A 14,052-nucleotide genomic window follows, 5' to 3' on the forward strand; every position below is an offset into this window, starting at 1 on the left:
TCTCTGTGTTCCTGGCCCTTCTTGTGTGGTCGTGTCTCCATGAGAATGTCAGTGGCAGTTTCTTGGAAGCAGTAAATAGCCTGTTATATTTATGGGAAATGCATTGGATTTGGCGGTAAACTCAGGGAGAACAGATATACTAAGAATGTTGGTGCCAGGGCACCCGGCCAGCTCGGTAAGTGTGCCACTCTTGGTCTCGGGGTCATGAGTTCGGTGCCGTGTCTCACGTAGAACTTGCTTAAAAAACGATAAGAAAAGACTGTTGGTGTATCTACCTAAGTGGGAACGTCTTTCCGTGTTTCAAGCCTCCTTCATATTTTCCAGGAGAATTTTTAAAAATTTCCTCATCTGGGTTTTTTTATGTTTCACGTCGTTTACTTCTGTGTGCTCAATCTTCTTTTCTGCTTTAGAAATGGGCGTTCTGTACATTTACGTCCTGTAACTGTTCACTGTCGTGTGTATAAGGGCTGTTGATGTTCATCTTAGGCCCTGCTGATTCGGGGGGGCCCTTGGCCTCGATGGGTGAGGGTCCAGGCAGGAGCAGGTGGGGGCTGAGCCGGGCCGAGGTGGCGAGGGGGAGGGGCCGTCGGGGTCCTTCCTCCGTCTTCCTTTTCTGTCTGCGGTTCTCTTGCTGCCTTATGCTGCAGCCTCCCGCAGAGAGTTCTTCCGGAAGGATTGAGTGTTTCTGAGAAATACCTGGCATCCCAGCGGCGGTACGTTTTGCTCAGCGTGGCCGTGCGGCAGGCCTCTCCATCCCGGGGGGACCGTCACGGTGGCTCCCAAGGAGCGTCTGTCGGGTGGGGGCACGTGCCCGGCAGCCTCTGAAAGAGCCATCGCCCGCTTTCAGGGGCGGAGAAGCTCGGGCTCGCGTGTGCGGGGTCACGCGCCGCTCAGAGCAGGAATGGGGGGTGCGTCCCGGGTGCTCCCGCGAATCCACGGTGAGTTTCTCGATTTCTTCTCCCGCAACAGGCCCGGTACAAGCAGAGCCTCGACCCGACCGTGGATGAGGTGAAAAAGCTCTGCACGTCTTTACGCCGAAACGCCAAGGAGGAGCGGGTCCTCTTCCACTACAACGGCCACGGGGTGCCCAGGCCCACCGTGAACGGGGAGATCTGGGTCTTCAACAAGGTAGGAGCTCCGTCCGAGGTCCTTGGGAGCCCCGCCCGTGTCTCTCTGCCACAGAACGTTTCCGCGTGGGAGCTCGGCCACGGGTCCCGTCCGCCCGTGGCTCCGCTGCCGTCTAGACCCTGCCTCTGCGGACCCGGATGTGGTCGGGCTGGACAGGGCGGCGGGCCCGCCGTGTGGCGGGGACCCGTGGGATCGTCTCCGTGTCAGCGGCGAGGCCTGGGCAGCAGGCTCGAGGTGCCGGCTCTCGTGCCCGCGTGGCGGGGCACCGTCTGGGCCACGCTGTCTGGTGTGGCCCTCGGGTGCGCTCTCCCCGCAGGAGGCAAGACTCGCACGGTCGACACGGTTTCTCAGGTCAGGCGGAGTCTTCCTTAGAGAACCCGCGATTTCCTGACGAAACAAAACAGTGCACGGGTTCCAGAGAGCGCCCACCGCGACACCTGTGGACGCGGCCTCTGCTCTGCCCTCCCCAGGGCGGTGCTCCCGCCTCCAGCTCCTCCAAGGCGACACCCCTTCCGCCATCTTCCTGGCCGCAAGCGGCGAGTGTCGCGCCCACCCTGTGGTGGGGCGGCGGCTGCGTCCTCTCGGCTCACGCGGTGTGAAAGGCAGCGCCTGGAAGGGTGCAGGGTTCGACGCCACGTGGCCACCGCCGGTTCAGAAGTTGCGCCTTCAGAGCCCCTGTGCCCTCCTCAAGTGCAGCCTCCCTTGTCCCCGCTAGGATCCCAGTGGATCTCGAGTTTACCGCGACCGCGCTTTCCTTTACAGTGTCCCCACTCTTGTGTGGCTGTCCAGGCGTGTTGTTGGGTGCGTTCTGGTTGACAAGACTGGGATCCTTCTGTGCCTGCCCCTCTCGCTCTGTGTCACGCTCTGAAGACCGGTCCCTGCTGTCCCTTCCCCCTTCCCCCAGTCCCCTGCCGCTGGCTGTGGGGACGTCCCGGGACCTGCTTGGTGCCTTCTGTGCAGACAAGCTTCTGAGTGGCTCTGTCGTCTTCCTGTCGCACACTGCCCAAATGTCTTCCGTTCCCCACCTTCTTCCCCAGACTGTGGTCAGGGTTTGTCCTTTCTGCTCGGTGTGGGGGCCAGCGCGGGTCTCCCCGGTGGCCGTGCCCTCGAGCGTCCTCTGCCGTGCGTGCCGGCCGTGGAGCCTTCCTCTGCTCGAAGTGCCAGCTCCTCCATGTGTCACTGGGGTTGCTGCGTCCTGTTCTCACTGATTTGAAGGAATCCCTCGTCTTCTGGACAGCAGCCCTTTATCACTGTTAGGAATTGCGAACGTCCTCCCTGAAATATGGCTTGGTGTCCCTTAACGGACAGGAGCTCTTTACGTCCAAGTGGTCAGCTTGGTCAGTCTTTCACTACGGTGCGGACTTTTTGTGTCTTTAAGAAGACTTTCCTCATGCCAAGATTTAAAAAGTAATCTTTTTTTTTTTTTAAGTTTTCATTTTTTATTTATTTTGAGAGAGAGTGCAAAATGGGGAGGGGCAGGGTGACAGAGAGAGAGAGAGAGAGAGAAAGAGAGAGAGAGAGAATATCCCAAGTAGGCTCTGCAGAGTTCACACAGATCCCAACATGGGGCTCGAACTCACAAAACCGCGACACCATGACCTGAGCCAAAATCAAGAGTCGGTCGCTCACCTGCCCGAGCCCCCAGTCGTTCCCAAAAGTATTCTCTGTGTTCTTCCACAAGGGTTGTATTTTCGTCCATTACATTTAGGTCTCTAATCTACCTGAAACTGATTTTGTACATACTGTTATGTAGGAGTTCATATTCTTTTCCCCCCTCCAGTGGATACCTACCTGTTCCGTCACTATTTAATGTCGTCTTTGAACGAAATCGAGTTTCCATAGTGTGTGGGCGTGTTTCTGAGCTCTGTTCTGCTCCATGGGTCCTGCCTCTGTGCCAGGAAACTATTTTAATGAGCGTAGGTTTCCAGTGATTCCTGGTGTTTGGGAAAGCGAATTCCTCCTCTTTGTTCCTCTTCAGTCGCGTCTTGGCTGTTCTTGGTGCTTTGATCATCCCGGAGACTGTTGAACCAACTTGTAAATCAGTGGATTAATGATGGGGGAGACTCAGCGTCTTTACAACGTTGAGTCTACCAAACTGTGTTCTTTTTTAGGTGCCTTTCAGTGGTATTTCATAATTTCATACAAGTTTGCATCATTTGTTAGATATATTCCTAGATTCTGTATATTAAAAAAATTTTTTTTAATGTTTTTATTTATTTTTGAGACAGAGAGAGACAGAGCATGAGCAGGGGAGGGGCAGAGAGAGAGGGAGACACAGAATCCAAAGCAGACTCCAGGCTCCAAGCTGTCAGCACAGAGCCCGACGCAGGGCTCAAACTCACGGACTGTGAGATCATGACCCGAGCCAAAGTCGGACGCTCAACCAACTGCCACCCAGGCACCCCGATTCTGTATATTTTTGATGTTATAAATGTTTACTGTAAAACCTGTGTTCTGTAAGTTTTTGCCAAGGAGTATGGAAAGGCTGTTGATTTTTGTACATTAATTTTATGTTTATCAGTTTTGCTCTTCTCTTACTGTTCCTTATAATTTATCTGTACACACTTTTTTGTTTTCTTAGTAGATATTTGGTGGGTATAAAATAACAAATAACAAGAAACTTAGCATCGATTCTGTAGCATCACTTACTACAGAGAGCATGTCCACGTGCTTCCGACCATCTCAAAGCTGTGGTTTTTTTTGTTTTTTGGTTTTTTTTAACGTTTATTTATTTTTGAGACAGAGAGAGACAGAGCATGAATGGGGGAGGGGCAGAGAGAGAGGGAGACAGAATCGGAAGCAGGCTCCAGGCTCTCAGCCGTCAGCCCAGAGCCCGACGCGGGGCTCGAACTCACGGACCGTGGGATCGTGACCTGAGCTGAAGTCGGACGCTTAACTGACTGAGCCACCCAGACGCCCCTCAAAGCTGTGTTTTAATAAGCAGTGTTTGTTTGTTGGTTTTGTTTGGGATCCAGGATCCAGTCCAGGTTCACACACTGCCTCCGCGGATATAGGTCCTTCTTTGCGTTTTTTCCAAGTGAAATTATTTTATTATTGTCTTTTTGTAGTGGGTTACTATAGTTACACATCGGTCTTTTAATAAATTATTATTACTAATAGACTTCAGTTTTTGGAGCAGGTTTAGTTTTATAGAGGAATTGAGAAGGAGACTTTGCCTGCACTCTCCCTGCCTCCCCCGCCCTCAGTTTCCATCATTAAGGTCTGGCTTTGATGTGGGACATTTGCCGCAATTCGTGATCCAGTGTTGGTCCAGTGTCATTAACTAGCTTCCAATGCAGCATTGATCCGGTGTCATTCGCTAACGTCCATAGTTCACGTTAGATCACTCTGCGTCGTACGTGCTCTGGGTTTTGCCGGATACGTCACGGCACGCACTCACCATTACGGTGCCCTGCAGGGTAGTCTGACTGCCCTAAGAATCCCGTGCTCTACTGTTCGCCCCTCCTGCCTCCCTCCCCGCCCCGGCAACCACGGCCGTCCACTGTCTCTGTAGGTTTACCTTTTCCAGAGTGACATTTAGTTGGGATCATACAGTGTGTAGCCTTCTAAGATTGGCTGTTTCCAACAAGGAGTGTGTTTCTGTGGCTTGATAGCTCATTTCTCTTTACCACTGAGTAACGCTTCGTTGTCTGGATGGACCACTATTGAGGGACATCTTGCTCGCTTCTGGTTTTTCTTGGCTGTTGTGAATAATGCTGTTATAAACCTGTGTGTGCGGGTCTTTGCGTAGATGTAAGGTTTATGCTAATTCGAGTAAATACCTAGGAGTGCCATTGCTGGATCAGATGGTCTGTGTGGCTTTCTAAGAAATGGCCAAATTGTCCTCCGGAGGGGTTCCATCAGTTCGCCTTCCCAGCAGCAACGAAAGAGAGTTCCTGGCCCTCCCCATCCCACCTCCAGCGTGTTGTTGCCAGTGGTTGGATGTCGGCCCTTCTCATCAGGTACTATCTCATTGCTGTCAATGTGCTATCAGCTGCTAGCTCAGCGGTGCTATCTCGTTGTTGTTTCAACTTGCCTTTGCTTAATGACCTGGTGTGGAGTCTTCCCAGGTGCTTAGGGGCCATCTGTAGCCTTCTTTACCCGCATCTTTGGCCCACTTTTCAACAGGGCTGTTTTCTTAGTCACTTTTTAGAATTCGTGTTGCAGTTTGGATGCAGGTCCTTTATCAGATGTGTGTTTTGTAAAGACTTCCTCCCCCTCTGTGACCGACTCCTGTTTCCATTCACTCAACAGTGCATGTTGTGTTTTCCGTGAACCCAGACCCGTTTTCTCTACAGTGTCCCACATTCTAGTTTAATCTGGCTTTTTTCATAAGTTTATATCACGCTGGATTGAAAGCAAGACCAAACTTTGTGTGTCGTGCAAATAACTAGTCGTAAGAGCGCTGAGGGGGCCAAAGTACTAATCAGGAAACGGATTTTGAGACACGAGTGTTGCCAGAGGTGAAGAGGGACATTTCACAATGACAAATGGTTAGGTCATCAGAAAGACGTAAACCGTCCTGGATATGTATGTGCTTGATAGGAGAGTTCAAAATACATACAGCAAGATTGCCAGGAGCAAAGAGAGGAAGCAACCAACCCATAATTCCGGTTGGGGCTTTGGATAACCGTCTGTCAGTAATTGGTAGGTTAAAACTAAGATTGATGATTAATCGTTTTCTCACAAAGAAAACTCCAGACATAATGTATTTTTTCTGGTGGAGAAGAAATGAGTTACTGATAGAAAAGACTGGAACAGTACTGTCAGTCGCTGTGAATCGGTGAATATAACGCCTGTGCCCAACGGCTGCGCGGTGCACATGTCAGGGGCAGGGGGGTGTCCTCCGAGAATGGCATGTCTCCATGAGGTCTGAAGGACTGAAATCATACAGAATCTATTCTGTGACTACAGAAGCTGGCCTCGTAGCATATCTGGAAAATCCTCAAACATTTGGAAACTGAATGACTCGTGTCAAAAAAAGATACGACAAAGGAAAGGAGAGAAGAGTCCAAATGGAAGAATAACGAAAACAAGACCTGCCAGAATTTGCGGGATGCAGTTAACGCAGTGCACGCATGGAGACGTATGCCCTTAAATCTTTTTGCAGAAAGGCAGAAAGGCGTAAAGTTAAAATCTCAGTCTCTCCTTTAAGAGACTAGAAAACGATGAACACGCTAAACTCACAGCAAGTAGAAGACAAATCAGTAAAATGGAGAACGAGCAGCGGAGAGAGCTAACGTAGCTCACTTTTTTTTTTTTAAACTGACACGTCTCCAGCAAACAGATCAAGAGAACAGAGAGGACACAATCCACACTTAGAAATGAAAGAGGAGACGTCCCCACATATCCTACAGATGTCAAATACACGAGGACATATTAACATTTTATACCGTTAAACTTAACAAATTGGATGGGACATGCCTTACAAAATGCGACTTGTCAAAAGTGACCCAGGGGCACCCGGGTGGCCAGTCGGTTACTCTTGATTTCAGCTCGGGCGGTGGTGTCGCAGTTGTGAGATGGAACCCCGCGTCAGCTCTGCCCCCACATCTCCGTCTCTCTGTCTCTGCGCCTCCCCCACTCGTGCACGTGCACAGGTACGTACATGCTCTCTGTCTCAAAAAAACCCAAAAATCCCAGAATGGACTAGAAAGCCTGAATAGCCCTGTATCGATCAAAGAAATTGAATTTGTAGTTGAAATTCTACTTACAGATTGACTCCTGGATGAATGGATATTTTTCTTCTTTTTTTTTTTTTTTTAAACGTTTATTTATTTTTGAGACAGAGACATAGCATGAACAGGGGAGGAGCAGAGAGAGAGGGAGACACAGAATCGGAAACAGGCTCCAGGCTCTGAGCCATCAGCCCAGAGCCCGACGCGGGGCTTGAACTCACGGACCGCGAGATCGTGACCTGGGCCGAAGTCGGCCGCTTAACCGACGGAGCCACCCAGACGCCCCAACGTTTATTTATTTTTGAGACAGAGAGAGACATAGCATGAACAGGGGAGGAGCAGAGAGAGAGGGAGACACAGAATCTGAAGCAGACTCCAGGCTCTGAGCTGTCAGCACAGAGCCCGATGCGGGGCTTGAACTCACGGACCGCGAGATCATGACCTGAGCCGAAGTCGTCGGACGCTTAACCGACGGAGCCACCCAGGTGCCCCTGGATATTTTTCTTTCAATATCGTCTTACTAGCAAAATGTTTCCTGATTCGTGAAGCGTGAGGTGTACGGGTGGCGCCAGAACTGAGGAGCGGGTGCCCTGTGTCTGTACCGCGTGCCCGTGCTGCCTACGCCGGGGACCCTGAGGTGCGGGTCGCGGACCCACAGCAGCAGCAGCAGCCGGGCCTTGGAACTTAGGAGAAATGCCGGCGATCAGCCCCACACGCTCCATAAATCTGGTTTTCAAATGGTACAGGGCAGCAGAGAAATCAGTTAAGATTTTATATCTCTTAACACCAAGGGAATCACGTATTTTTTTTTTTAAACCTTCAAGCTCTTATAAAGAAATAGTCCGAAGTCTTCCAGCACTTCTGAAGAAACAGAATTTTTACTGACGGTCTTCCTTCAACTATTGCAGACAAACAGAAAGCGCCAGAAATCCTCAGAAAAGACAATTCAAGCTTACGATGAAATTAACAGCTTTGTTTTTTTCTTTTTCTTTTTTCTTTGCCGCTCTCAATATGGATAAAGTAACAAAACAAATGCTACAGGGGACCTGGCACAAATGTTGCTCTTTACAAATTACAAGTGTGTGTTTTTGATAATTATGCATTGAAAGGCCTTTGTGGTCCGTTTCTCAGCAGGATCGGTAACGAACTGTACGTAAGGCAGGATCGGAATGTCACTGTTTGATGGAGACTTGCAGGTTCAAAAACCAGTGACTTCTATTACTTAAATAATACTTACTTAGAATTACTCGGGGAGCGATCGGTTATTTAACTGTAATCAAGGAAAGGCAGAGGAAGTGGCAACAAAGCCACCGCGGCTTCGGCCTTAAGGATTCTGAGGGACGGGAAGTTTGCTCGTGGCTCAGGCCGCACCGCCGACCGCCGCACCCGGTGGTCAAGCCCTGTTCTTCGACCCCTGCCGCGCCCGGGCTGGCCCCTCCCGCTCCTGGGCGGCCTCTGGAAAGAAGTCCTGTCCTCCGAGGACAGCCGCATGCATTACCCCACAGGGTGGGGACGCGGGATGACCGTCCAGACGCAGCCGCGGCTCTATCTCTGGGCTCACGGGGAAGTGCGGCCCCGGCAGCAATCCTGGAAGGCCCGCAGGAGGAGGCCACGTCAGTGTGGCTGGGACTTCTGACCCACACTTGGAGACTTTGGCAGAAGGTGCACCGAGCGTCTTCTCCGAAACGGGGACGGCTTCTCTGGAGGCGCGCTGCTGTCCCCGGAAACCCCGCGCCCTTCTCTCCTGGCCCTTGTTCTGCTGCTGCCTCTGCCACTGACTCACCTGAGAAGACAGTCTGATGAAGCAAGGGGGCTTTTCTTTTTTTTTTAATGTTTAATATAACCTGACAGATAAAATGGATTGTAATGAATAAATTGTCCGAACCCTATTTGTATTTCTTTGTTTGAAATGAAAACATGGCCTCGAATACGTTTTTTCAAGAGAAAGGAGAGAGGCTCTGGTGAGGAATTCTCACTACTTGTGGCTTTGATGGGGGGGTGGAGAGCCAAGCCCCTGCCTGAAAGCCTCGGGGTGCTCCGGGCGCCCTCTGTGCACGGGGGGGGGGGGGCCTTGCACTTGTGCACGGTGGTTCCACCGAGACGACGTGGGAACGTGCCGTGGGACCAGAGAAACGGTTGTGCTCTGGATGCTGTTCTTCCACAGCTGTGTCTGCGATGGTGCAGGCCGCCCTTCGGGGGTTTGCAGGGCGGGAGCTCTGGCCTGAAGCTTGACCAGCCGCCCGGGGTCTTTCTGAGATGGGAATGAGATCTACATGCTCACGAACTAATAAGACTTGGTTCTCAAAGGCCGTTTTCCTCAATGTGATCGAACAGCGTTGATTTTCTTACTTCCCGGTGGGTCCACACTTGCACGTTGCTGCACACGCAGCTAACGCGTAGGAGCCGGCTCCTCCTCAGAGGCAGCGTGGGTGCATGTGCCGCGTGCAAGCCTCCCTCGGCGGTGGGCGTCCCCGTGGTCTGTCTCCGATGAGAGTCCCTCCGTAAGTAACAGTTGTGAAGTGGAAACAGTTTGGAGAGTCCGAGGTTTCTCGCCACGCTGCCCCCCTCGGGTGAGCATCAGAAGATGGGGAAGGGTCTGGCCCCCAGAGGGACTGGGTGGCCGAGGACCCACTAGAAGCCTGTCATTGGCGGCCGGCGGTCACAGGGAGTGGAAGGAGAAATCATGATTTCCTAGTACGTTAGAGCTACAGTATTTTAGCGAATTGCCATTAATTAACTTTGTATCTCAAACATTTTTTAAGAAACTTTTGACTTGGGAGAAATATAAAGTTTAGATTTTAGCTCAGAAGGCAAGGCCTGAGAACACGGTCTGCTGAAATGTATTTTACGTCACGCCTCTGTGCTGTGTTGGGGCCTTGTCGGCCTGTCCCCGGAAGGCACTTTCCCGACGGTCAGGCGGATGAAGTGGTGACGGCAGTGCGGTCAGGACCCTGCCAGCTGTATTTGGCCGCTCCCCGCTGAGCCGAGGACGTTGTTGTGGGCGGCAAATAAACGGCACACAGCGTGTTGCCAGCAGGTAAAAACGCGATGAATTCCCAGGGGCGTGGGGATGTCCCCGCCCAGTTAAAGTTAAAGGGTTCTCTTTGCCTTTCTCCCCCCACCCCAGCAGCGGGGGCTGCACGTCAGCAGGGGCAGGGTGGGTGCTGGGGAGTGGGCGCAGAGAGGGTCTCTCTTCCCCACCGTCCCCGGAGGCCCTTACGCCCTTTCCGCTCTGCCTGTCGGAGAGCTTGCGGAAGCCTTCTTCTGCAGGTGGCGCGTGATGCCTGCTGGTTACAAATATTAGAAGGATGTGGGAGTGTATTATCGTAAACCCTGGAGATGACCCTTTTCCTTCCTCTTAACAGTTTGAGTGCGTCTTGTCTTCTCAGAAAACACAAGTAATTTCTGTTGTGAAAGATTCCAAGAGCACGCAGGTACCAAAGGAGCAGGAGTAACACAGCTCTGTCCCTAAACGCACACCTGCACCGCCCGGCCCGAGAAGACCACCCTTCGTGGTTCAGTGCTGTCCTGTCGGTGCCACTGATCTGGGCCGCCCGTCCCACGGACACGGACTTCTCGTGGGCGGGGCAGCACTCAGGTGCTAGCCGTTTGTGCGTCACACACACAGCCCTTTCCTTTTCTTCCCACAAGATGGGACTGTCGTCTGTGCGATGTTCTAAGACTTGCACCTTCGAAATCATGGCAAGCCTGGGGTGTCTCTCCTCGTCAGCACCCACCAGCCAGCTCAGTCTCCAAGCGCCACGTGGCTTGAAGTGCCGCGTGCCACGATGTGGATGTATGTGGGTCACTCCTGCGCTTACCTGGTGAGGAGGAGGAGGAGACAGAGCTTAGGCCAGCCGCCTCCTCCCTGCCGGCATTTAGATAGCTGGCAGGTTTTTACCAGCAAGAGTCCCGTACGTCCTCGCACGTACATTTCTCCGTGCGGATGCAACTTTTCCTGTGGGATGGACACGTGCGAGTCAAAGGCTTGTACGTTTGAAACCTGCACGTGCTAGCGAACGGCTTTCTGAAAAAGCTTCCTTATTTACACGCCTGCCAACAATAAACCGATGCCCTGTGGAACACATGCTGATCTGTTCATCTTTTACATTTCTTTCCGCTCTGCTGGATGAAGACAAACGCAGAGGCAGATAGATGGTTCTCGTTGTAATCTGTGTTTCCACGATCCATCCAGAGCGTGAAGCTCTCTCCCCAATCCTCCATCATACCCGCCGCTTCTGCGGGTTGCACGTTTGTATCCTTTGCCTGTTTGCGTGTTCCTTGTTTCATCTTCACTGGTCCGAGCAGAAGCTCACACACACGCGCCCTCCAAACATCCTGTCACGTGCGCGGTGCCCACTGTGTTCTCGAGTTGCTTGTCATTGGTGTGTGCCTTATCAGATTTATGTAATTTTTATCTTATTGTATTTCTCTTTAAGTCTTCTAAGTTTTGTGAATTAAGAGGCCTTTCTTGCACCAAAATAAATAAAAACCTTTTATTCTGTTTTTATGTTTAGTTTTAAAATCTATCTAGGGGTGCCTGGGTGGCTCAGTCAGTTGGGTGTCCGACTTCGGCTCTGGTCATGACCTCGTGGCTCGTGAGTTCGAGCCCCATGTTGGGCTCAGAGCCTGGAGCCTGCTTCGGATTCTGTGTCTCCCTCTCTCTCTGCCTCTCCCCCCACTCACGCTCTCTCTCTCTCAAAAATAAATAAACATTAGAAAAAAAGAAAAATATATCTAGATTTCTTTTGTACATAGAATCTCAGCAATATTGAATGGCTAGTTAGATTTTACAGTATCGCGTACTGAATCGTTCATTCTTCACGGAGTTAAAATGCCACCTTCGTTATAATTATATATGCGGGTCTATTTCTGGACTTTCTCTGTTGATTTGTTTTTCTCATCCTCCCTAATACCATCCTGTAATTACCATAGATTTATAGCATATTTAATATCTGCCAGTGCGAGTCCCTACTCATCATTCTTCCTTTAAAAATGGTGGGGTTTTTTTTTTTTTTTTTGCGCTATTCTTGTGCATTTCTCTTCTGCACTAACTTTAGAACCAGCTTGTCAAATTCCATCAAGGAACACTCCCGCTGGTGTTTTGGTCGGGCATGCACTCACTGCATAGATTCATTAGGGAAGCACTGACATCGTAGCATCCTCCGGTGAGAGTATTTAGAGACAGCGTTTCCCGCGTTCTCTCACGTAGTGCAGTGACGACCGGCAGGCCAGCAGAGGAGGGCGGGGTGGCGAGGCGACGTGGCACAGGATGTGTGTGCCCCTCCCGGGGTACAGGTGTCTGCTCCCTCGCGCGCACGCACCCGTGTCCCCGGACGTGGCCTCATCCTGCGATCGACGGATCTGGTGCTGCGCTGTGTGCGTCGAGAGAGCCTCCGCCAGCCACCCTCGTGACAGACTTCCCTCGGGCCTCTTTGGTTTTCTGTCCTCCGTCCTGTTTTCCTGTTGCGTTTAAACAATCCTCTTGGCGCTGCCAGAGGCTCCACTGTTTGTGGCTCCACTGTAGGAAACACGGCCGCCTTCACTGTCAGCGTGCAGAGTTGATTCCTGCCGGCGTCACCACTCACCTGTCCGTGCCGAGGAAGGGCGAATAGGCGAAGGTGTTCCGTGCAGAAGAATTGCTTAAACGGGTTGCCTTTGAGTGAGACTTGTGACCGTCTCTCTAAAGACGAGGAACGTCCTTGTCTGCGTTTACCAGTAATCACTGGAGTGTTTTCGAGTACCGAGCGGTACAGGCTGTCCAGAAAAATATTGCTCTTAGCGGATTCATGTTAATAAATTACTGTTGTGTGATTTTGCAAAATCAGAGGGCCGAATCCACTCGTATCCCCTCAGTGTGATTTTTTAAATCATCTGGAGGTTTAAGCGCTTACGGGTGTCTCTGAAGTAGAAGGTGCCGTGGGGAAAACACGCACATCGGAGGGGCCTCGGCAGCTCCCCAGAGCTCATCCCCCTGACAGGCGGGGCGCGCAGCAGTTCCATAAGCACACCCGGAAGCCACAGAGGCCACTGGTGTGCACGCACATCCTTTGAGTTTGCAAGAGGAGGCTGCGGTTTGGGTCCCGGGGGTGGGAGCAGAAGGTAAACGCTGGAGCCGGTGTGGTAGGACACGTGCAGGGGAGTCCCGCTGCGGGGAGGGGCTCGCGTTCCCAGGACACGGCCAGCCGCTGGCACCTGCAGGGGAGCTCCGGGGCGGGGCCCTAGACCGTGCCGGCCGCCCCGCACTCGCGCCCCCGGGCAGGTGGCGGGCGGCTGTTCCTTGCAGCGTGTGGAAGCAGCCGCTCGAGACCGCCCCGACCGCCAGGCCCCACGTGTCCCCCTTCCTCGTGGCGCGGGTGTGGGTTGGCGGTCCAGCCCAGGAGGCCTGACTCCCACGCGCCCCGTGTTTTGTTTTCCAGAACTACACGCAGTACATCCCTCTGTCTATCTATGACCTGCAGACGTGGATGGGCAGCCCGTCAATATTCGTCTACGACTGCTCCAACGCCGGCTTGATCGTCAAGTCCTTCAAACAGTTCGCCCTGCAGAGGGAGCAGGAGCTGGAGGTGAGGCCCTCGCGCCCCTGACGGGTGTCCGCTGCAGGCCGGGGCGCCTGTGGGGGTGGGGGCTGGACTCTCCGCAGGGCTCCCCTCGTTCTCCCACTGGGAGGGCTGTCCCAACGCTCCGGGCAACGTGGGACATTCGATGACGGAGCTCGGGAGGTACTCGGCACAAACTTACGGGCGTATTTTTAACATCTCGTTTTACTTGGTGTCATTAAAAAATTTTTTTTTAATGTTTATTTTATTTTTGAGAGAGAGACAGAGACAGAGTGAGCAGGGGAGGGGCAGAGAGAGGGGGAGACACAGAGTCCAAAGCAGGCTCCAGGCCCCGAGCTGTCAGTACAGAGCCGGATGCAGGGCTCGAACTCACGAATCGTGAGGTCATGAGCTGAGCCGAAGTCGGACGGACGCTCAACCGACTGAGCCACCCAGGCGCCCTGCTTAGTGTCATTTCGAATGTGACCATTAGTTAAGTGCTGACATTACTAGAGCTGGTTTGTGCTCCAGTGGCCTCTGCCTCTGGGATAAATGTTAAAATAAAGCAGATTTTAGGAGAAACGGCCCCATATCTGGGCATAGCCATCAGTTCTACATCTTTGTTATTGTCCCTGTTGTGTGTGTGTGTGTGTGTGTGTGTGTGTGTGTGCATGTTTGTGCATGCACAGTTGTGGTTGCATGTGTGC

The 14,052-nt window shown here is 52.2% G+C and overlaps 1 protein-coding gene across 4 annotated transcripts in view; it reads left to right on the top strand.

Moving 5' to 3' along the window:
• Positions 1 to 14,052, top strand: part of RPTOR (regulatory associated protein of MTOR complex 1) — a 350,527-nt gene that overhangs the window by 146,344 nt on the left and 190,131 nt on the right. For all 4 annotated transcript variants that reach the window (XM_040456616.1, XM_040456619.1, XM_040456617.1 and 1 more), the window contains 2 exons: positions 970 to 1,128; positions 13,226 to 13,372. In XM_040456616.1, coding sequence (XP_040312550.1) covers positions 970 to 1,128; positions 13,226 to 13,372 — 306 coding nt within the window. The remainder of the gene's footprint in view (positions 1 to 969; positions 1,129 to 13,225; positions 13,373 to 14,052) is intronic.

This window comes from Herpailurus yagouaroundi, unplaced genomic scaffold, assembly GCF_014898765.1.
Source record: "Herpailurus yagouaroundi ecotype Mexico unplaced genomic scaffold, PumYag 217, whole genome shotgun sequence".
In the NCBI taxonomy this organism is placed as follows: domain Eukaryota; kingdom Metazoa; phylum Chordata; class Mammalia; order Carnivora; family Felidae; genus Herpailurus; species Herpailurus yagouaroundi.